Here is a 24,672-nt window from a genome sequence, read left to right as displayed (position 1 = left end):
TATATATATATATAATATTTACCATGTTTGACATTAGCTATTATTGGTTTTCTAGTTAAATTTCAAGTTTATCTTTAATTTACTTTATTGTATAAAATTTGCTGGGATACTTTAGAAAATATTTGCAGCCAGTTTCTTCTTACCTATGAACAGAAGCAGTATAACTAAATTAAGCTCAATTTATTGTGTGCACACACCTAACAAGGCATTTGGTGATATACAGTGTAGAACTTGAACATGGACCTATTGAATAGACCTAGCACTAAGAGAACCTATAATCCACTGAAATCAGTCCAAAGGACAATACTTACAAGAAGTTTTTTCTCTCTTGAGGTGCATGGATGGAGATGATAACCTTCTGAGTAGCTAAAGATATCCACTGGGATAGACAACAAGGAGCGATATGGTGGTCTGAAGTTTAGGAAGAAGAATGAGCCCAGAGTCAGAAAATGAGACTAAAGTCTTCAGATAGATAATTATTGAGGCCATGGAATTGGATAATGTAACCGGAAAGAAGTTTGGAAGAACAGTTTATGATAGACAGAAAGAAAAAACATAAAAACAATTGGTAAAAAAAAAGTCAGAAAAAAGAGAGGAAAATGTACAATACTAGTGCCTTAAAAGTTAAGTGCATAGAATTTTCAACTCTAGATGTTGACACATGTAAAATTATGGAGTAAATTTGAGAATGATAATTCAGAAGAAATGAATGGATTTAATAATTAAGAGAGTAGATGTAAGCTTTGCAGTAGTACATAAATGTACAGTAAAGACAATACCACACATTAATTCTTCATGGCTAAATCGTTATTACCACCAGAGAATTAGAATCGATTTTCATGAGTAGTATACACATAGTGAAGGATCCTGACCTCTCTCCTGAGAAAACAAAGGAAAGTAACAGATTAAGACATTGTATTGTATATTTAAAAAAAAAAAAGTGTAAACCCAATGAAGAATTAAGATGTTACTTTATTACCTAAGATTTTATTTTATCATATAAATTGAAAGCAGTGAGTATAAATTTATTTTGAAAAAGCGAGCACACAATGCACTATATATGACATATTATTGAATTATACACTTGAAATCTATATAATTTTATTAATCAATGACATCCCAATAAGTTTAATTAAAAAATGAACAATACATACATACATACATACATACATACATACGTACATACATACGGAAAAATCAAAGAAAGAAATGTTCAAGGATGTACCAAAATTTGAAGTTATATAAGTAGACGTACCTGCAAATATTAAGTTTGCTTTTTTGTTTTTGTTTGTGTGTTCTTTCCTTTTAAAGGGTAGGATTAAGCATGTTTAGCAGATAAAGAAAAGAGAAAGACTCATCCTTCAAGTTTATAATGTTGGAGACTGAGAGTAAAGTTGATGAAGAAGTCCTGCTCTATCCCACCACTGGCATGCAAACAAATTTACATTTAATTTTGTCTTAAATAAATAATGGATACTAAATGTATAATTCAAGAAAATTTTCAGAATGCTTTTCCTAGAACATTACAATGCCTTTATAGACACAATCACAGAGTAAGGCACACCTATAAGTGGTACATCTCATTCAGTAGTAAAAATAATAATCAGAACTAACAGAGTGCTTTCTATGTGCCTGGCACAATTAGAAATGCTTTGTATGTATTATCTCATATATTCTATGTAATTCTACACAACAGGCCACGAGGTAGATACTGTTACTACCCCCATTTTCTATGTGAGAAAGTAAAAAGGTAATATTTACCCATGGTCCCACAACCAGTAATTGGCACAGATATTCTAAATCCAGGCAATCTGACAGCCTATGCCCTTAAGGTCTGAGCTAAGAATGCTGTAGAAACTGGACTGATTAGAGTCTACAAGCTGTTCTTCCCCTCTTCTCTCAGGTCAATTAATGTTCTTACTGATTGTGCAACCCTCACAGGCTGTCAGTGCTCCAGACCCCTGAATGCATCATTTCTGTATCTTAGTCATTGTAACAATGCTGTTTCCTTCTCAAATATCAACATCACATTCAGCTACCTAAAAAAAATCATATAAATAAATGAATCCAATGCAACTTGTTAGAGTGCACCTAGAGGGATTCTTGAAAATATTATATGGAGCCCTTATAAAATTCTGCAACAGATGTTTCATTTCCCATCAGCAAACAAAAGATCTGCTATACCAAGTTAGATAATATTCCCCTGAATATGAAGAGATTTCTACTTGTTAAAAATAAATCTTTTCTTCAAAGGAAGAGAAATAGGAGCTTTTTAAAAAACAAGTCAGCTATGATATAAATGATATAAGATATATGCTACCTATGGAACAGCCTGGTCACTCTGCCCTGGTTTCAAAACAACTGTAGATGAGATGAAAGCATGGTGTTGTTTCTGAATGACTGGAATAAGAGAATGTTCAAGTGCCTTAGCAGACCACGTTTTTTATTTTTTTTTCTACTTTTCTTTACATTTTTCCCCCAAACTTCTATCATTTTACTTGCTTTTTCACTCCTAATTAAAAGAAAAGGAACAGAGTTCGAGTCAAGATGGCAGAGTAGGTAAACACTGTGCTTGCCTCCTGTACAATCATGTTAAAATTACAACTAAACTACAGAATAGCCATCATTGGAGTCACCTAAAGTCTAGCTGAACAAAAGTCCTACACCTATGGAAACAGAAGAGGTCACTTAAAGACTGGTAGGAGGGGTGGAGATGAGAAACAAGCTAGTCCCACTCCCACATGTGGCAGTGGAGAATCAAGAAAAATAGCTCGACTGCAGAGATCCCTCCAGAGGAACAAGGGGTCTTGGCCCTACACCAGGCTCCCTAGACCAGGATTCCAGTTCCAGAAAGAGAAGTCCCCACAACTTCTGGCTGCAAAAACTAGTGGAGATTATGGCTGAGTGAGACAAAGGGTTGGGGTAGTCCCAGGTGCTCCTCTTAACAGGCCCTACACAAACTTCCTTGGGGATGGAATTGCTCACTCTGCTCTCCAGCACTGGGGCGGCAGCTCAAACGGTGCCTGGGACATATGAGAAAGAATTGAATTGTCTGGCTTCAGGGTGAGGGCTAGAGGAGCAGCTTTCTCCCAGACAAAAGTGCTAGCAGAGGACGTTATTAATTTGTTAAGCTCTCCTCTACCTGGCTTGCAGATCCAGGTTGAGCATCTTATCTGAGTCTCCAGCAATGTAGCTAACACTAGTCACTCAACCCTGGTGAATCCCTAAGACCCTGCCCTTCCCAAAATGTGGGCCCCCACAAGCCACTTCCAGCTGATTTTCCATACAAACATCTGTCTTGGCTCATGCTGTGGATTTTTCTAAAATCTCTCAAAGGTTCATAAAACCTAAACAAGCTTCATCTGGCCTCAGAGTGCCCTGTACCTCTTGCTGAGCAGCCTCAAGCCCAGCACTAGCGACAGCCAGCTTCAGTTTATAGCTTGGCCTCTCAAGGCACCTCCAAGCCCAGCGTGGGTGGTGGACATCTGTGGATTGCTTTGTGGCTATAGCTGAGTTTGGCCTGTGGCAGGGCCCCTTCCAGGAGGTCCTAGACTGCATACCCAGTGGCCGGCTTCAGTCTGAGTTAGAGCACCTTCAGGGTCACACCTGAGGATGACATACCCAAAGGGCAGGCAGGGCAGGCACTAGAGCAAATCTTGCTCTGTAGGGTCAGCCCCTATACAACAGCTCCCCCACTGGTCACAGCCAGTCATCACAACCAAGCAGCCCAAAGGTCAATCCCTCTCATTGGCAAGCAAACAGCAACCAAGGCTCAACTACAACAGGAGAGCACACACAACCCATACAAGGTACATACCTGGAGCACCCAGCTCAGGAGACCAAGGAAGACTGTGCCACTAGGTCCCACAGTACACCTACTACATGAGACCACTCTACCAAAATCGAGAGACATAGTAACCCTACCTAATACATAGAAACCAAAAGAATTAGGCAGCCAAAATGAGAAGACAAAAGCACAGAACAAAGCTCCAGAAAAAGAACTGAACAAAATGAGGAGAAGAAATCCACTGGATATAGAATTCAAAACACTGGTTGTAAAGATGCTAAATGAATTTAGGGGAAGAGTAGATGAACTCAGTGAGAACGTTAAATAAATAGAACACATGAAAGTGGAGATAGAAAACAAGAAAAAAAGAACCAGTCAGAAATGAAGAATACAATAACTGAAATGAAGAATACCTTAGGAGGAATTAACAGTAGATAAGATAAAGCAGAAGATCGAATCAGCGATTTAGAGGATAAAGCAGCGGAAAATACCCGATCAGAATAGCAACAAGAGAAAAGGATTTTTAAAAATGAGGATAGTTTAAGGGGCTTCTGGGACAATATCAAGTGTACCAACATTCACATCAGAGAGATACCAGAAGGAGAAAAGAGAGAGCAATTAATTGAAAACCTATTTCAAAAATAATGACTGAAAACTTCCCTAACCTGGTGAAAGAAATAGACATACAAGCCCAGGAAGCGCAGAGAGTTCCAAACAAGATGAACCCAAAGAGGCCCACACCAAGACAAATCATAATTAAAATGCCAAAGGTTAAAGACAAAGAGAGAATCATAAAAACAATAAAAGAAAAGCAACTAGTTACCTATAAGGGAGATCCCATAAGACTGTCAGCTTATTTCTCGACAGAAACCCTACAGGCCAGAAGAGATTGGCAGGAAATAGTCAAAGTGATGAAAAGACATACAATCAAGATAACTCTACCCAACCCAGCTATTGTTTAAAATCGAAAGACAAATAAAGAGCTTCCCAGACAACAAAAGACATCACCACTAAATCTATATTACAAGAAATCTTAGAGAAATTCTTTAATAAGAAGGAAAAGGGGAAAAAGGTCAAGAATATGAATAAAAAATGACAATAACTACATATCTATCAACAATTACTCTAAATGTAAATGGGTTAAATGACCTCAAGAAAAGATATAAGATAGCTGAATGGGTAAGAATACAAGACCCTTACATATGCAGCCTAAAAGAGATTCACTTCAGCTCAAAAGGCACACACAGACTGAAAGTAAAGGGATGAAAAAAGATGTTGCATGAAAATGAAAACAAACAAAAAGAAGCTGTAGGAACAATACTTACACGAGACAAAAGAGACTTTAAAACAAAGGCTATAACAAGAGGCTATAACACGAAGGATCTGGTAATCTCACTTCTGGATATTTATTTGAAGAAACTCAAAACAGTACTTTGCAACATTATTTACAATAACCAAGTTATGGAGGCCACCTAGATGCCCATCAATGGATGGATGGATAAAGAAGAAGTGGTACATAGATATAATGGAATATTACTCAGCCACAAAAAAAAGAATAAAATCTTGCCATCTGCAACAAAGTGGACATAGAGGGTATTGTGCTGAGTGGAGTAAGTCAGAGAAAGATGAATGCCGTATTTGGAATCTAGAGAACAGGATAAACAAACAGAAACAAGTTCATATTAACAGTATTTTGATGGTTGTCAGATTGGAATGTAGGGGAATGGGTAGGGGAGGGAATTAAGAGATGCAAATTGGTAGTTGCAAAATATTCATGGGAATATAGAGTTTAACATGGGCAATATAGTCAGTAGTATTGTAGTAACTATGTTTGGTGTCAGAAGGGTACTAGATTTATCAGGATGATCACTTCATAAGTTATATAAGTGTCTAATCAGTATGTTGCACACTAGAAATTAATATAATGTATGTCGACTATAGCTGAAAAAATAAAAATATAAAATAAATAAATAAATAAATAAATAAATAAATAAATGATAGATGAATAAATAAATAAATAAATAGATAGAAGGTAATAACCAGGAAAAAAAAAGAAAAGGAAAGAAAAAACTAAACCTAGAAAGTAATGCAGAAAATCATAAATGTATACTGTTTAATATCCACTTCTGTATGGTACTTTTTCTAATCATGCTATTGCAATTTGATTACTCCTATACTTTATGTACTGTGTGTTTTATATTTAGCTTGTATTCATTTACATTCCTGTTTATATGTTCTATATCTCTGTAAGTCATGTTGTGGATGAAGAGGAATGATTTCTTTTGTTCAGAGTTTTTGGTTTTCTTAGTAACTGTATTCTAACAATTACCTATCCTCTTGATCTTCTACTGGCATTTATTTTGTTGTTTGTATCTTCATTTTTCATCCTTTATTGTTCCAGGGAAGATATGTTGTTGGTATGTAATCAACAACTAGAAAATTCATTATCATTATAAGAGAAATTTTTATCTAAAAAGTTTAAAGCCATATCCTGGCAATGGAAAATATGATGTTAATCAGCTTTAATGTATATAAAATTTACCTCGTTTCTCAGCCTATTAATAGGATTTATCTGCCACTAAGCTAATAGCATTTATAAATGTTTTAAAGTAATACCATTCAACATAAAAATGTATATAACTTTTTTCATCTAGAAGCTTCTAGCATTTTAAGTGTGTGGAGCTTTTTCAAAGTAAAATAAGTACAATGTGAAACTTGTTTATTCATTCTCTTAGAAATGCAGGTAGATTTTATTTGGAGGCATATTAATCACTTAAGAATGCTTTTCCAAAAAAAAAAAAAAGTTTAAATTGTCTCAATGTAGATTGTAGAATCTATGGCAATAGAGAGAACATATCAGTTTCACACTTCAAGTTTTAAGCCTTATACTCATGCATTTTTCTGACCATTGTAATTATTCTTCATGTCTACAAAAATGAGAGAGGAGATGGTTGGCTATTCTTTCATGCTAGCAAATGAGTGACATTTTCTGAGCTCTAGTTGAGATCTATAAGCGAATTTCTTTCTTATTCTCTTTCATAGTATTTCTTTCATTTGTACAAACAAACTCGTTCTTTCCCCATTGTAAATGATAGCCATTATGTTTTGTTTTTGTTGTTTTTGTTTTTCTTCACCTCTCCTACAGAACTAGTTCTATATTCAGTTTTCTACTTGGTCTTTGACAGTTCAGACAGTTAGAGACTCATTCCTAATATAACAGTTAACTGTTATGTTCAAAACACCTTAAAGGATGTTCACCTTTCATTGTGATGTTAGTTCCCATATAGCAAATAGAGAAAAATATCTAAAGATGATCCATATGATTTGCTGCAGTGTGCTATTAACATTAGACTTCTAAATCGTCTTACTAGACTACAAGTGACCATCCTTTATCATGAATGTAAATATCAAAATGAAATAAAATAGGACTTAGTAGTTACTTGTATACTAAATAGTACATGTATTTAGATCAATTAAAATAATGTTCACAAATCTTATTATAGATGACATACTCACTTTAAACTTATTAAAATATTTATGTTTAAACTCATGCTTTATGTAGATTCAGCAATGATTGTTACCTGATGATTAAACACTGGGAAATTTGGTTTTCTCTATTTTATATTCTAATGGCCAACACTATCTACATTACCAACAGTAGAGCAAAAATAATCTGAAAATCAAAATGGACATGAAAAGAGAAATACAGAGAATAATAAAGCACTTTAAAATATAAAATACTGGTATGAATGTATAATTACTTATAAAATGAGCTTATCTTATTTTACCTGATGTGAACCTGAGTTATCATCTAATGTAGGCTTCACTGGAACATTGGAACACTGAGACTCAAAGAGGTCATGTTACTGCCCAAAGTCACAGATTCTTATCTAGTGATTCTTATCTAGTGAGGATTCCATAAAAATAAACCATTTTAGCCAAATAATGTCCTTTTTATTACCTTTTTCCAATAGGGAGACCCACCTGCAGCTGTGCACTGGGGTTCACTGGACCAAACTGTGGTAAGACAGTCTGTGAGGATTTTTGTCAAAATGGAGGGACCTGCAGTGTGACTGCTGGGAACCAGCCTTATTGCTACTGCCAGCCTGAACACACAGGAGACAGATGTCAGTACTGTAAGTGAAAGCAGCACCCACAAGTCAGTCTTACAGCATGCTTTGATGAAATTTTCTTATTACCTAAATCTATATTTCCTAAATTATCTGATTTCAGCCACCTCATTTCTGTTTCACCTCCGTGTCACCCCCGACTCCAGCAATTCATTATATTATTCTTCATCCTTCTCTTATTTTAAAGATTCTTTTTTTTTTCCCTTCTATACCTTAGATTCCATGGTCTATTATTATAATCATTCCCTTGAATATATCTTCAACTCCATTGCTCTCTCTTCCCTTCTATTGTTCTTTCCTAGAAAACCATAACCATGGCTAAATCCAGTTCTTCTGTCCTGAACAGGTGAATGCAACTGAAACAACAACAACAATACTGAATGCAACTGAAACAACAACAACAACGACAAACATAATCATATAGACTGTTCTCACTTGAGTTCTTATCACTAATCTCAAATGGGCACTCACTTATGACTTCTACAGTATTTCACTAATTCATTGACTCTCCTAGATGTCTATGCCCTATCTTCTTTCTCCTCAAACCTCCAAAACCTGCTCCCCAGCTTTATTCTCAGCTAAAGAATTTGCTTACTATTTTATTGGTAAAAATCAAAGCTGTCTAAAGAGAACTGCCACAAACTCCAACTATCACATCCCTCAAGCTGCTTTATCTCATATTCATATTTTCTGTCTTCTTAAGACTAGGAACCCCATGCTACATTCCATGCTACACTATCCACTCATACATTAGTTATCTCTTAGCTTCTCATGAGTACATCTCTTACAACTGTCCCCTCTTTCTTCTGCTTTATTAATAATTCTCTTTCTACCTAGTCTTTTCTTAAAACAAAAACAAAAATATACATTGTGCCCACGTACCTTTCTAGCTACAACTTTATTTCTCTGCTCATTTTTTTTTTAACAATAGCATTGCTCTAAAAAGTTGGTTTACTCTCTAATTCCTCTCTTTCTATTTTTCTTTTGACCTCACATCTGTCAGATTTTTATCTTCACTATTTTGCTAAAACTTTTTTTTTTTTATCAAAGTCAAGTTAATTAATTTCTTTTAATGTCATCCATGTTTTTATATTCAATGGTCAATTCTCTAGTCTTAATTTACTTCAACAGTGAGCAGTTAATGACTCCCTCCTTAAAACACTTTCTTCACTTGTCTTTAATCTCTTATTTTTATTCTAAATTAACTGGTTACTTCTCAGGGTCTTTTGCTAATTCCTCCTTATTTCCCTGACCTTTAAACGTTAGAGTGACTTCTGAGTCTGTCCTCGTATCTCCCTTCTTTTCTAAAATACTCACTCCTTAAGACTGTCATTTCTGTATAACTCTGCACGTTAGAATGACCTCGACAGCTTTTATAAAATATAGTTTTCCAAACATCACATCCAAAGATTTTGATTTTCTTAGCATGTATGGCTCATCTACATTATTTAAACTTTTTCAGATGTTTTACATATGTGACCAAAATTGAGACCTATTGCCTGGATGATTTCAACTAATTGATTTCAACTAATTCAAATGTAAACAGTTCCAAATACATGTTTCCAGCTGAACCTATCTCCTGAATCTCAGATTTTTATACTTCAGTGTGTGTATTTGACAGCTTGATGTGGTGCTAAATTAACCTGATTTTCTTACGTAAAAATCACTATACCATATTTTACCTTATGTCTATAAAATGAAACACTCAGTATCCGGATTCAAAAATCTTGGCGTCATTCTTAATTTTTTTCCTTTCTTTTACACTCTACCTTTATTCTCATTTTTACCTTTAATATTTATCCAGAATCTGAATACTTCTCACCATCTGCATTTTCATTGCTCTCATTAAAGCTACAAGTATCTTTTACCTGGGTTATTATTAACTGATCTCTATACTTTCTCTCTGTACCCTCTCAAAAGAACAGCCACATAAATAGTTGTATCTTTTATTCATAATAAAAAAATATTTTTTTATCTCAATCACATTTACTGAGATCTTTCTACATCCAAATGCTTTTGTAATTGCTTTTTTTTTTTTGCATCAATTCTATTAATATATTTAATTCAACTAATGAACATAGTATTGTTTCGAGCCTTGTTTTATAGAGGAGGCTACTGAGGAGGCAAAAAGAGCCTCCTGAAGATTGCATAAATGATAACTTGGAGAGCCAGGATTCAAACCCAGGCAACCCAACTCTAGGGCCCACATCCTTAAAAATTACTTAACATCTGGTCCTCAGATCATTTGATATCATTGAGGACCTCACTGACAGTGGCTTGGGTCTCTTGTCATTGTAGAAAGTGTATGGAACAGCACAGAATCAAGCTATATGCACTGACTTATTTGAGAATATTAAGTAGTATTAAATATTTACCTCTGATGTTACAGCAGGGAGCCACTTCTGCTGCATCAAAGAGTTACCTTCAGTTTCAAATGGTATTTTCTTTTCTATGTGTACATTCTCTTCATGTTAGGCTACCCTTGTCTTGGCATATATGGATGTCACTACCCTAAGGCAATGCCCTTTTACACATTGTGTGTCCAACTTACCTCTTAAATGATATTCATCGCAGGCCATTAGAGTTTATTTGGCAAATACAAGTTCACATGCATGCAACCTCACTCACGTTACTCACATCCTCATCACTCTCTCTCATCTCCCTCCTCTCAACATTGTATTCCAGCACAACTTCCATTTAGTAACTCAGGTTCTTTTTTTTATTTTCTGCTTCATCAGTCTCACAACCACCCATGATTTCCATGCATATCATGGCCAATGCCAACTGCTATATTGTATAATACAGACCATCAAGGCTATCTAAACTATGTCCGCATCCTATTCTTTGGTTTAATGAAATTGCACTGATCATGTTTCATCATATGTCAACTCTCAACTTTCTTATGCTATTCTCTTTCTCTGAAATGCACTATCTTTGTATTCCTCCTCACCTTAATTTTTTTATGCCAAATTCTATTTACATGTCTCTGTCTAGCTTAAACACCATTTTTTTTAGAGTTTTTCACATTCACCTTCAATTTGAATTGCTCTCTTTCTCTTCTGAATTTTCAAGTCACTTATTCTTTACCTCTTTCTACCTCTATTTACTTTTATCTAGTAGTATTATTATTTGTCTGCATTCTTCCTACTTGTCTGGGATGACTTCTTTGATATTATATCCAAAAATGGCATTTGTCAGGTAAACAAATAAAAGAAAATAATCATAGATAAATAAATGAGAGCTGTTTGGAGACAAATTAATAAAATAACAATTTATTTAATATACAAAAGTTACATTTAATCAGGGTCCAATGTCTAGTATCTTTGTGTGGAGCTATTTTTCAGTTCTCAATTGGTCCATAACCATAGAACACCAATCTTTTTTAAAATTATTTTTTAAAAGTTGAAGCATCACCATTCTTGATTCTTTTTGAAATAAGTTTAAAAAATAGTATATGGTTATCATTTTAGTAATTCGAATTCCTAAAAAGAGTAAATTCAGCAGCTTATATTTTAATTGGAAACTTAATAGAATCACAGTCTGAGGTAGCTTAATGCATTATAAAAGCTTGAGTTATAATTTTATTATCACTATTAACACTCATACCACTTCCCACCTTTTACTGCAAAGCACTTATTATGATTAACCAATTAATCCTCAGACAGAGGTTAAATAACTTACTCAAGGTCTCGAAGTAGTAATATTATAGTCAGAATTGGACCTCAGGAGTTGTTGATCAAGATGTCGACAAACATCCCTGCAGTACGATGATGCTGTTCTTTGGCAGCAAAATAAGTCTGTGGACAGTGTCATTAAAATGATAAATCCAACAACTGACAAAAGTGTAGTAAATGTAGAATCTATTAGATATGCGTAGGCAAAGTTCAATGAACCTGGTATTCTGTCAAAATTGTATCTTACATATACAAAACCTTCTCTCTGTAAATGAAGGAATGACAGAATGGTTCATTACAGTGCCTAATTAAAGGTCCATTAGTGGGAGGTAAAACATCAGTTCTTAGCTGTGCTGAGTAAAAACATTTTACAACCCTAATGGCAATATAAAATCCTGAGGTCGAAAATGCAAATTAATTTTAACAACAGCTCCCAGGAAAAGAGAGACAGAGATAAATAATGGCTAAAGTAAAATTAAGTACTCTTTAAGTTGTTCAAGAACAAATATAGATAGCTCCATTTCATACTATTTTTGAGCAAAGATTCCTAGTCCAATTAAAAAAAAAAATACTACTATACTACTTCTACTACTACTGCTACTGCTAATGCTACTGCTATTAAGCATGGCATTTTGCATTTTAATCTGGATATTAACCAAGGGGCAACAATATCTGAGGTTATTTGTAATTAAATAGTAATGCCATTAGGGCAAAAGGGCCAAAGAGGACCAACTCGATCTTTGCATAAGAGCCAAATAGTCAAATCAAAATGCAATCTGTTTGTCTTATTATTGATATTTTCAAAGTTTTCTAGTGATCTGCTTGAAGAACCATTATATTTTCAATTAAAGCTAAGTATATTGAAATAGACCTGCATGACTTACTTACACTGGTTCCAATAAGTACAGATATCAAATAATATCTCAAGTTTATAAAATTAGGCATACCTGAGAATAATGTAAACATTTCATCTATTGTAACTGAGATTAGGACCATAGTCTAGCAAGCAATTTATAAAAGTTATGAAATATAGATGTGAGCCAGTCATATATGATGACATGATGGATTATTGTTACCATTTGCCTTCCAGAGCAATTTCATTCCGTTAGTCAGCTGGTCAGTGAACATGTTTTGGTATTTACAATGAACGTGTCATATATTAGACACTGAGGAGACTATGGTGTCAAGATATTTGCTGTCTTCGAAAGGCTCACAGTCTCTAATGTGTGATTGCAAAAAGGAAATAAGTTATTATAGGACAGTTTAATAAAACGTAGAGGCTACCAGAACCCAGGAAAGAACACAGAATTTACTCTATGGAAAGATTTCTTGAAGGAAGTGGAATCCAAGATGAGACCAGAAGAAAGAAGATGCTAACCAGGTGAAGAAAAGAAACAGTGAGTGGAACATTTGCAAAGGCCTAGAAGAGAAAGACTTTTCAAATTTATATTTTCTGTTTCCATCAGATTTTCCTAGGGAAGTTCTGACAAAGGAAATAATAATCACTGAACACGCATAGTGTATTGGTCACAGAGATACATGCTGTTATACATCATTTTATCTGATAGACGACTATATGATGGTTTGGCAAATGTTCATACAACCCTGTGAGGTTAGTTTTATTAGTCCAATTTTACAAGTGACAAAAAATGGGATTAAGCCATTTTCCCTAATCTGCCAGATTAGAGAACACAGGAGTCATAATTCATAGTTGTGTGAATTTGAATCCAAAAGTAGACTTCTCCTGCTATAATTTTTGTTCATTTAATATCTTGCTCATTCTGTTGCTTCTTTTCTAGACTCACTAAGAGAATGGATGTTCAAAGCTCAGGTAGCACGCTGACTCAGTCTGGTCATTGCAAGTTTCCACGTCATTGCAAGTTTCTACTCCATTGAAATGAAACATTAATAAGAATTTAAATCTTGAGCTGATTAAGTCTATGCTAGGCCCAAGTAGAAGAGACTAAAAGACTTTAATAATGAGCAGAAAATAGAAAAGAATCTTTTTAATGCCCCTGTTATTATGGAGGCCAATTAGAACTGAGCCTAAAACCTCGAGAAAGGAACATGACTTAAAAAGTGAAATTATTACTCAGAACTAGCTATTTCTTAAGTATTTAAGATTCATTGATCATTCACACCTAGATGGACAGGCAAAGTGCTGGGAGCCCTGGCTACTGAGTGCCCCCCAATTCTTTTTCTCTTGGTGAGAAAATAAACACTGCCTTCACTCAGGCTCTCTTCATCTCTTGCCTGGATTACTACAACAGTGCCTTATGTACTCTTTCTTCCAACCTTGGAAACTTATTCATTGTCTCCAAAATATGCCCCCTTTCATCATTCATACTTTTTTTTCTTTACACATAGAATCCTTCATGTATGCTAAACCTCTCTAACTCCCCCATTTTGTCTTCTTAACTTCCCTTTGACCTAGAACATTCACATTCTCACTGTACTGTTATCATTCATGTTCCTCACTCTTTACCCTACTAAGATATGAAACAGACCATGTTTTTTATACTTATCAATCTCGAGAATTAACTCAGTGCTTGGACTTAATAGATAGTATTAATATGTGAATGAATATAAACGAAGTACAAGGTTACTGTTTTCAGTCAATGAGACCCAGTTTGTTTGTATGTATGTTTCTTTATTTGTTTTCCTGTTCTCTGACAAGATCTCACTCAAAAGTCAGGGCTAGAGATCTGGGCCACTTTTACTTACCAGCTCATTAAAAGCCACACTCCATGAGAAACTTTGTGCTTGTGCTTTCGGTTTGAAAAAAGAAGTGTAAAAATAGGATTAGATTTGAATAATATATATGAAGAAAAATAAATTCATTCATGTGTCCATAATAGAGAATGGTGAACTAAGGGGAAGATCATGTAATAATTTTATTATTTTACTCTAGATGTTTTAGAGAAAATTTTAAGAATTATAAAAATATTGTTGAACATTATTTCGATTCAGTAATAAAAATAAAATTATTAAAAATAGATTTTACTATAATAGTATACTTTCATTTAAAAGAAATGTAAGTTTATGGCCATGCCGTACTGAACTCGCCCAATTTCGTCCGATCTCGGAAGCTAAGCAGGGTTGGGCCTGATTAGTACTTGGATGGGAGACCACCTAGGAATACCGGGTGCCAGTAGGTTTAAAGAAAAAAAAAAAGTAAAAGAAATGTAAAAATAGTAATGAAAGGGAAAAGATTTAGGGAAAATGTGCTTATATAAAAGAGAATTTATTGGAAGTCAAAGTACACATTCTGATTATTAAAATTATTTTATTCAATTGATATATATTGAACACTTATGAATACCATTTGTTATTGTAAGGATACATCAATATAAAAGCTCTTTGAAGATACTTGTCTTCCATAATTTTGGGTGAATAAAAACCAATGGCATATCTTTTCAGATTAAAAGCCAGACAAAGCTGCAATTTTAATTATATAGTAAGAAAGGACTTGTCAAAATCAGAAATGAACTTTATTCCATGCCATTTTAAAGCATACCATTATTTTTCTATGTGATTAAGTTTCAACATGTTCATAAAGTTAACTATGGCTTACACTTGAAGTTTTAGTAATTATGTTTAATAATTTTAGCATTACTAAAAAAAACAAGAAACAGAAAACAAAAAAAAAACTTTAAGCATGCTTTATTACTCTTGCTGGCATCACAGCAGAAACATCTTTCCATGACAGCGTCATTTGATTTTGAGACAACTCTAATCTCATAACAGTCTTGAAACAGTGCTTTACCTGTTAATCATGCCAAGTTTAGGTGATTTAATCTTCTACTTGTATGCCACATTAGCACCACTGATAGTTATTTACCTTCGTTTTCCATCTTAATGAAAGCGAGTCTACAAAATAATGTGAAAAACAGTGAAAGACAGCTTTAAATGGTTTAATTGAAGGTAGAAAATAACCTGTCACACAAATTATGGTTAGTAATTGTCTAAAGATGGATTTATATTCAAATAAACTGAATATGCAAGTTTCTACGTCATCATTCATACTTTGAGTGCTTATCAAAATTTAATTAATTAATTAATTAATTAATTAATTAATTTTAAAAAAGCAAGGCTTTGCATGAATAGAAGCATTTCATGATTGTGATTCTGCTGTACTTGCTGTTTTGAGTTAACTGAATGGATTTATAAATAATTATCTGCAAACAGAATTGAGTATTCGAAAACAATATAGTACATAAATTATGCACAGACACACATATTGAAGAAAAATATTTGAGGCTTACCTCAAACCAAGCACATTGTTTCTAGTTAAATGCATCTGCCAACATACTTTTTTAAAATAATTAATTCAAATGTAAATTTAAGAGTAACTTTAAAACAGCACTTTATCCAAATTCGGACTGTCAACTGACAAGTTTTGAAAAAATGTTATGAGTAAAAATTCTAAATGCTTTAAATGGAAGAAAACAAAATAAGATTTCATTTTATAGTTAATATGATAACCTTCGTGTTTAATTGTTAAATATTTCATCACTATAAACTTGTATTATTATTCAGTTTTATGCAAAAGATAGAACCTCTTTTTGTAGTTAACATTTGGCTAGAAAAAATTTTGTATTTACCCTAACTTGATGAAAATAGTGAGTTAGTATGCCATCACTGGCTCTCCAGATTAAAAAATAAAGCAAAGCAAAACAAAAAAACTTCAAATTTTAAATTCATAGCTTCTGAGTCCCATGATGCAAAAGACCAAAGGAAAAAGGGGATATTTATAATTTATCCTATGATTTTGTAACCTACCAAGTAAAGATCATATCATTATTTAAATCAAATAATATATTTAAAATTATATTTAGCTATTCAGTTTTTCTCATGAATGCAAAAATATAATTATAAGTTTGATTTAAGTAAGTAAATATATTTTAAAATTTAGATTTCCAACAAACGAAATAACAATAAAAAGAGCAAAAATTAAATAAAAAAAGAGATAGCCAATAATTTGTCATAGCATAGATGCTTAATTATATGAAAATGAACTATTAGGAGAAACCTATTTATTGGGGGTTGCCACCAAGGAATCACATACATCTTAAGTACAGCACAGTGAGAAACAGAAAGTCACTTGTTTCAGAATAGCACTAGGCAATTAATCCAAAGGTCAAGTAGCTAAATTTGAATTTTTAAATCTTCATTACCACTTGAAGATCCATGACTAAATCCGTGATAGTAGTATAATCTAATTTTCAATTTGATGAAATAATTTGCACTTTATTCATTCATTTGGAGAACTGAAAAAATCTATATTATAGTAATTTGAGGGCAAGCTTTCCTTGAAAATCAATTGATATAAATAATCAACGTAGTGGCAGAAACAAATGAATTGGTGTGAAAATGCTCATGTAACGAATGACACCTGATTTAACTGACTACTCAATTATTGTCTGAGGTCAAGAACTAAGGTCACTTCCTTGGTACCTTCCAGACCATGAATAAATGAAATTAAGCTGAAATTTTTCAACACCAAATTTCAACGCTTCTTAAATTGGAAGGTAGTATAAGCTTCTGATCCTTTTAAGAATCTCTTATCTAAATAAAACAAATACATAAAATGTTTTGCATGTAATTCCATTGGGTTTCTGAAACTCCATATACACTTTAAGCTTACTCTCCTAGAAATAGTCAAGCTGGAATCCAGATTCAAGGAAGAAACATTTAGTTTTAGGGGTGATGATATGGAATTAAAATGTTCTTTCAGAATTATCTAGAACTATATGAAGTATAGATTCATGATTAACAAATAGTAATTTACAACTTGGAATTTTCAAATTATTTTCATCATCACAAGCAAAACTCAATGACATGATTTGTAAACAAAAATGATGATAATTATAACTATATGCTTCTTAGTGTTGGAAATTTCAAGTGAGATAATCTACAAAAAAGTTCTTTGTAAATTTAAAATGAAATATAAATTTTTAATTGTCATTTTAATATATATTTTGAGTGACTATAATTTATAATATGTATTATACTTTGTATTTTAGGTATGCATAATTTGGATAATAAAAATAAATGTATTAATTTTATAGCATTTATGTATATGGTTTGAAATGCTTTTTAAAAATAATTTCTGAAGTGATCCATGAATTTAGAATGGAATTCTATATTGAGTCACATGAAAGTAAGTACATCAGGCCACTGAAGAAAATGATTCCTTGAATAGATTTAACTCCATAAACAGATTAGGCTGTGACTACAAAATTAAATCTATTGGAAGCTGAGAAGTTTAGTCTAATTCAATGCAATGCCTCATTTCTGGAAATTTAGCAGGTCACATCTTTAATTCACATGATAACCTGAACTGTCTGATGGTTGGTTCATTGATCCAACATCTGATTATCTATTTCACACAGCACCAGATATCCAAGGACTCTTTTACAGGGACTTAATACCATCCTTCTTTGCTTCCTGTTTAATTTTAATCTTCCATGTCCCTATCTGAACATACACACACACATCCTGGCAAACTTCAGGTTGTTTCAGGAGGGGGTAAAACTGTTCTAGATTGATGTGATATTTACATAAATTTATAACTGCCTTTGGGATTTTAAAACTAAAAAAGTCAACAGTATGACTCCCGGTCTGCCTTCTGAAGTGCTCTACTTTTCCAGGGCAGGGCTCATTCCTTAATTCAACAAATATTAATAGAGTATCTCATATGTGCCAGCCAGTGAGGCTTAGATTTAGTCATAAATAAAACAAAACTCCTCTCATGGTACCTTTTAGTATTTATAAATAATATACAAACATGTTAGATGTCAGGTGGTGAGAAATGAGATGATGAAAAATAAAGCAGGGTAAATTAAGAAACTGACTACTGTATGAATGAAGAGAAAGGTCAGGGGCTACAGAAACAAAAACACATGTATCATATCAAAAAAGTTTCTTGCTACAGAATCTTTTTGTATGCTGTATGTATAAAAGAGTAATAACAATCTCATCACCTTAAGGTTGAAACAATTTACGAGGATTTTTTTTGAAGAAAATGATTTTTCTAAATAGTATCTTGGATTAAATTATTTTATTAATTATAGTAATTTAATGTCTACTCTAATCATGGTAAATGCTGCTAACTAATAATAAAATTAAAGCAACTCTGCAATCTCGAGTATTGTAAAGGTCTTGGTAAAGTGGAAAACTGATTATTTTATATCAATATTATGTTTTATTCATACACATCTGATTGAAAGGAAACTTGTACATTTGACCAGAAGAAATCTTTTATACTTTGCTACATATTACTTTGCCAGGTGACCTTTTCAAGATGACTTTCTCAATGTTTTAGTGAACTCCCATTAAATTGTAATCACTTATATATAATCTGCTATATTTTTCCTTGCTATCACACCAGTGCAGAACCCTCTCTCTATATATATCGGTATATAGATATTGATATATTGATATAGAGAGATACTTATATATTATGCATTTTACAAGGTAGCATGTTGAAGGAAGACTAGAAGGAAGGTACATCTAAGTACGCCAGAAATCATTACTTTGACATTTAGATTTGAAGTCAGTAACTTGAAAGAAGGAAATAAGGATGGAAAGATGAAAGGATTGAGGTGGGGAGAGAGAAAGAGACTGAGAGAAAGAGGAAAAGAACAAGGAAGAAGATTATGCACTACATGGGTTTGTCTAGGATAGCCTCATATTCTCCTAGTATGATGAGATGGGATATCCCCCACCCTCTAGGTAGGCTACAATGTGATGACAATAATTTCCTCATGAGAGTCCCATCTAAAATGATCTTTTCCACGATTACCTCCTATCCAGAATTCACCTCCCACATCTTCATGAAACTCCAGATTTCTAAAAATGAGTTTTTACTTGGTCTTTGAATTATCTTTAAAACAATTAGTTTCATGTATTGATTAACTAAAATCTTTTATTGATCTTAATTTTTTTTCAACCATGTTAGCCTTGAGGGTTCCCTCACAGCATAGAAACTCTGCAGACATGAGCAATATTAACACAGTAGTTACTATTAACTTAGTAGATGTTAATAAATTGTATTAAGCCATAATTAATTATATTTTAATACATAGTCGATGCCCTTATAGAAAAATTAGGGCCTGATTATTGTAAATGACTTGCTTATGGTCAGAAAGGTACCACTTATATGTGCATGATTTGTTCTCATTCTATTTTTAAGCCATCTTATGCTTATTCACTTATTCAGTTTTCAGTTAGCCTCATCTGATAAACCATATTTAGCTGTCATCTGCAAGTCAGGTGGCTTACAAGTCTTGAATGACTACCACTTTATAAATAGTTTCATACTAAAACCTTTTATAGATGATTGCTTTAAAGATAGAGGAACACTCAACTCAGAAAATTGTTTCTAAACAAAAAGTTATATAGATTTCTATGATCTTGAAAAAAGCCATGAGTTAATTTTTGACTACTCTTAAAATTATTGATGCCATATTATTAATAGCAGTCTATTAAACTGTAAATGTTAGTACTCTTTAGATCTCACCCCATACATCTCACTCAAATCGAAGTTTCGATAACTTAGCTTTCTGATTTTTACATTTTTCTTCTACCTAGATACTCAGAGATGTCACTGTTTGATCAGAATCAATTTTATTCTTTTAAATTTTTCAGTTGTCTCTATAGAAATAGTTGAGATGCATTTCTAATATTAAATTAGAAAATGCTAATTTTCTTAGACACGCATTCTTGATAAAAATTTATCAACTCTAATTAGAGTTTTGCACATACTTTTTTCTAATAAATATTTAATTGGCATACCTGGATTAAATATTTGCCTGCTTTATTAAACTCACTTCTGAAATTGGAAGATTCATGTAAGACTATGCAATAAGTTTAATTATTAAAATATCTTAAGCTTGTAAAACATTTGAGGAATGTAAAATATAACACATTCTAATGCTTTTTAAATCTATATTTCTTTATGTAATCCTTCAAGGACAGCAATTATAAAATTTTAAGCAAATTTATACAAGTTATTTTATCTCTTTTGCCTCTAGATCCATGCTAGAAGAAAAACTGACTTTAAAGAAGGAATGGCCACAATCACTCTTGTTAACATATTTAAGTATCTTAGAACGTTTCCAGAAAACCTTCCAAATAGATGTCAGTAATGGTTACATTTCAGGCATGCTTTACTTTGTAATTTCTTGGCTGTTATTTTGGTCTCATTTGTCTGGAAGGAAGCAGGGTTAATCCTGCCTAATAATGAGCAGATCACATGGATGGTTAGGTGTTTCCTTCTTGAAAGAGAATCCAGTGCTGTAAACAATTGTCAATGTCTAGAAAGGCAAATATCCAAGTTGGCTTCCAATGGGGATCTGAGAGTGACACATAAAATGTGAATGTGTGGATGAGGTGTGGGAGGCTGGAGTGAGTTTCTGAGTTCTGATATTGTAGGCCATAGCAGCATCAGGCAGGCTTTCGCTGCTGCAGTGCCCTTTAACATTCTGACTGGTAGTTAGACCCTCAGATATGGGCAAGTTCAGTTCTAGATATACATAAGGGAAAGGGAACACCAAAAAGATATTCAAAATTACTTTCTAGAGTAATTTAGAAAATTACTTCCTGAGCAAATGTATGAATTATTGAAAAAGAAAAATAAGATCTTATTCTCTACAGTTAGGCTTATCTGGGTTTGAATTTTAGTTCTTCCTCTTATTCCTATGTGATCTTTGACAAATTGTTTAACCTCTCTGTGCCTCAGTTTAGTCACCTATAAAATGAAGATAATACAATGTAATGCATGGGACTATAATAAATGTATGTGCCTGACATGTAGAAAATAGCAAAAAATGACTGTTTATAATCATCATAATTATCATTTCCAGCAATTTATTCAAATCAGGCTCTAGTTGACTGTGATGATACAACGAGCACTGTTTAGGATAAGTGGGTGAGAAGTAAATAATTACATACTCTTAGGCATGTTTAGTAATATCGCCTCTGTTCAAAGATGACCAAAGAATGTCTTGGAAAAATTAGTTAAGTAACTCGCATGAGGTCACATTACTAGTCAGAGAAAGAACTGAATTTAACCTCCAAGTCCCTCACATTCTCACCAGTTTCTTTTTCTTATTATGTCACCCTGACATAAGTATTCATCAAAAGTTTATAAAATACTACTGTTAGCTGTCCTGGAAGTTCTACATTCGATACACACATAAAAGCAACCATAAACCTCCCTGCAGGGAGAATATTAGCAGATTTCATAGAATGTATCACTCCTGAGACACAATTAAATAACAGTAAAGGTGGAGTGTGAATTGCACTGAAACTAGAGTTGAGTTATAGAATGTACAGGGATATACACTTTGGAATTTACCTAGTCTTTGTTGTGAAAGGAATTCAGTCCTACTTTTTTTGTTGTTCTTGTTTTTCTGTGTGTGTACAGTCCTAAATTATCAAATGTTAACTTACATTTTGAATCTTAAAGCTAATTCACAAAACTTATTTTTTTAAAAGCCAGGTCAAAATTCAGTGAAGTAAAACAATTGATGTATATACATGTAATTGTATAATTTAGTCTCTCTGTATAACCATTCTATATTACCAAGTAAAGACTTTCCAGGTTCCCCATTATTCTTACGGAATATCTTCAGTTCCTGTTTAGGTATTATTTTATTTTGTTTTTTCTTCTCTTTAAATAAATTTTACACTTCACTAACTTTACATTGTGAATGTCCCAGTTGCAAATATGAATTGATAGCTACATAGTCTTGGCAATTACTTTTTGATAGAAAGAAATATTTGGGAAAAACATTTAATAAAGCTAGAGATTTTATAGACATCTGGCTCCCCATGATTATTCTTAAACCTGTATGTATACTCATACAGGAATATATTTGTATGCAGTCTATTAAGATACTGTAAAAAGATTAAAGAAAAAAATATGCTCTCATATTTCTGGTTGCTTGAAAAGGAATAATAGTAAAAGAAAAAGACAGAGACAGAATGCAATGATGATCTTCCTTGAAAAGTATTCCATTTCTGTTGCAGAAAATAGACATTCACTTTTTCTCCAGTTACTATCTACCTAATTACCATGTGAATACTCTAATTATATATCCATCTTTGTCCTTTAGATTACACGGTTGTGTTTGGTGCTACTATGTATGCAGTTCTTAGAGTAATTAACCTATAGAGGTTATAACAATTTTTATATAGAGAATATAAAGTGCTATTATATAATTTCATGGTAATCTCTACTTTCTTAATACAGATTAATTATATTTAATTATTGATCTTTCTTATCATCCACAAAATATCTTAATTGTTATGCTATTTAGGGCAGTAAATTTTTCAAAATTTATGAAATGCAATGTGCCATAGGAAGGAAGATTTTGTTAATAATAATATACATAGACTCATGCCACAGTGAACATTGTTCAGATCAATTTTGGTTTCTTTTTTCTTCTTATCTTAACCTTTCAGTTGGGTTGTCAACTCTCTGAGTGATGGTGTCCTGTCTTGTATTCCTGGACTCTTCCTACAGCTCCCAGTATACATTTAGGCATGTCCCCAGCAAATAATTGAATATAGATCCACTACTTCCATTATATTGTCATGGTTAACTACTCATGTTGTTCAAAATGAGAATCAACCATGTTGTTTCACCAGCTTTGCTTTCCATGAATTCAGACTGTTCCTGCTGCTTACTGGCCAACCTGGCTAGACTTTTATCTTCAATTTTTAATTCTTCTCTTCTATCTTCAATCGTCTTCCTATTCCATCCCCTCCAATCTTCATCGATTTTCTTCTAATCTGTCTTCTTTTAGTCTACAGCCTTTTTTTTTTTAACTTTCTTTCAATTTTAATAACCATTAAGCTAAATTTAAAATTTAGAAAAAAAAAGATTGTGTGGGGGGATATGTGTGTGTGTATGTATCCATGTCTATGTCTATGTGTCAGAAAAGAGAAGACAATCCCTTTACTACACACCTCAGTGTTAACTAACCACCATCACTAACTCTTTTCTTCTTTGGTTATAATTAAGTTTTTAAATTTAGATTTGTCTGATGCTTCATTGTAACATTTCACTTGGTCAAAACTGAAATATTAAAAAAAACCCACACAGAAGTCTACCAACTTCTGCAAAGTGCATACAAATAATTGATAGTGATAAATGAGTCATTAATCAACACACCGTTTAAGAAAATGTGTATCTATCTTATAGAAAGATTACTTTTGAAATGATTTTAAATCCTTATTGATGATGAAGTTGGTAAATTTTATAGGGTAACTGTTTTTCAGTGTTCTTCAATTAGAAAAGTATTTTTCCCAGTGACTACTAAACTTCCTTGTTCATTTCATAGTTTATTAGGTCAGTGCAGAATCCTTAGAATCAAAGCAAACAATTACATACCAAAGGAGCCTTCTCATATTCTACTCCTTTCCATCTTTTGCTAGATTTCTGCTGGATTTGGAAATGTTAATGAAAGTATTTTTTATTAGATTTATAGCTGAAGATATACTTGGAATTTAAATACAAGTGTGTACTAGTTATTTCAGAGATATAGAGATGTAACACGGATGAAAATACAACATGTATTATACGTTTTACATAGATGCTTATAATTCCAAGTGGATTATATCTGAGAAGAGAATGAGGGAAAAATTACGTTGCATTCCTACAACTTATTATACACTGCTGTCATGATATTGACACAGTTGCAGAGAACATAGGCTTTGGTTGAATTATCCAATTTAGAAACAGACAGCACCATCAGATGTTTCAAACTCTTTCCTGGACTTGCACATAATATGTGTCATGATTAAATTGAAACAGCAGAGAGTACTTGAAAGAATTATTTTGCCTTCTTATTTACGAGTATTCAGTGCTTATGTGGTAGTTTAAACATCAGATGCTAAAAGTCACGTATTAAGTAAGATTTGCTTTTCCCTGTGTTCAAGAATCTTAGAGTTGAAATTGAGTAAATAGGGAAGCCTTTAAGGAAGGAAGGAAAGATGAAAGGAAAGAGGGAGACAGGGAGCAAAGGAAAGGAAGGAAGGAAGGAAAGAAGGAAGGAAGGAAGGAAGGAAG

General features: G+C 33.0%; 1 protein-coding gene and 1 pseudogene across 1 annotated transcript in view; both read left to right on the top strand.

Annotated features, from left to right (window-relative positions):
• The window catches only part of LRP1B (LDL receptor related protein 1B), a 1,653,662-nt gene that overhangs the window by 1,584,633 nt on the left and 44,357 nt on the right, over nt 1–24,672 (top strand). The window contains exon 84 of the mRNA XM_006921044.1: nt 7,762–7,923. Within this exon, the coding sequence (XP_006921106.1) occupies nt 7,762–7,923 (162 nt within the window). The remainder of the gene's footprint in view (nt 1–7,761; nt 7,924–24,672) is intronic.
• Nucleotides 14,630–14,749, top strand: LOC112470693 (annotated as a pseudogene).

This window comes from Pteropus alecto, unplaced genomic scaffold (assembly GCF_000325575.1).
Source record: "Pteropus alecto unplaced genomic scaffold, ASM32557v1 scaffold3, whole genome shotgun sequence".
In the NCBI taxonomy this organism is placed as follows: domain Eukaryota; kingdom Metazoa; phylum Chordata; class Mammalia; order Chiroptera; family Pteropodidae; genus Pteropus; species Pteropus alecto.
Note: the sequence above shows the minus strand (reverse complement) of the source record. Positions and strands in the feature narration are given on the sequence as shown.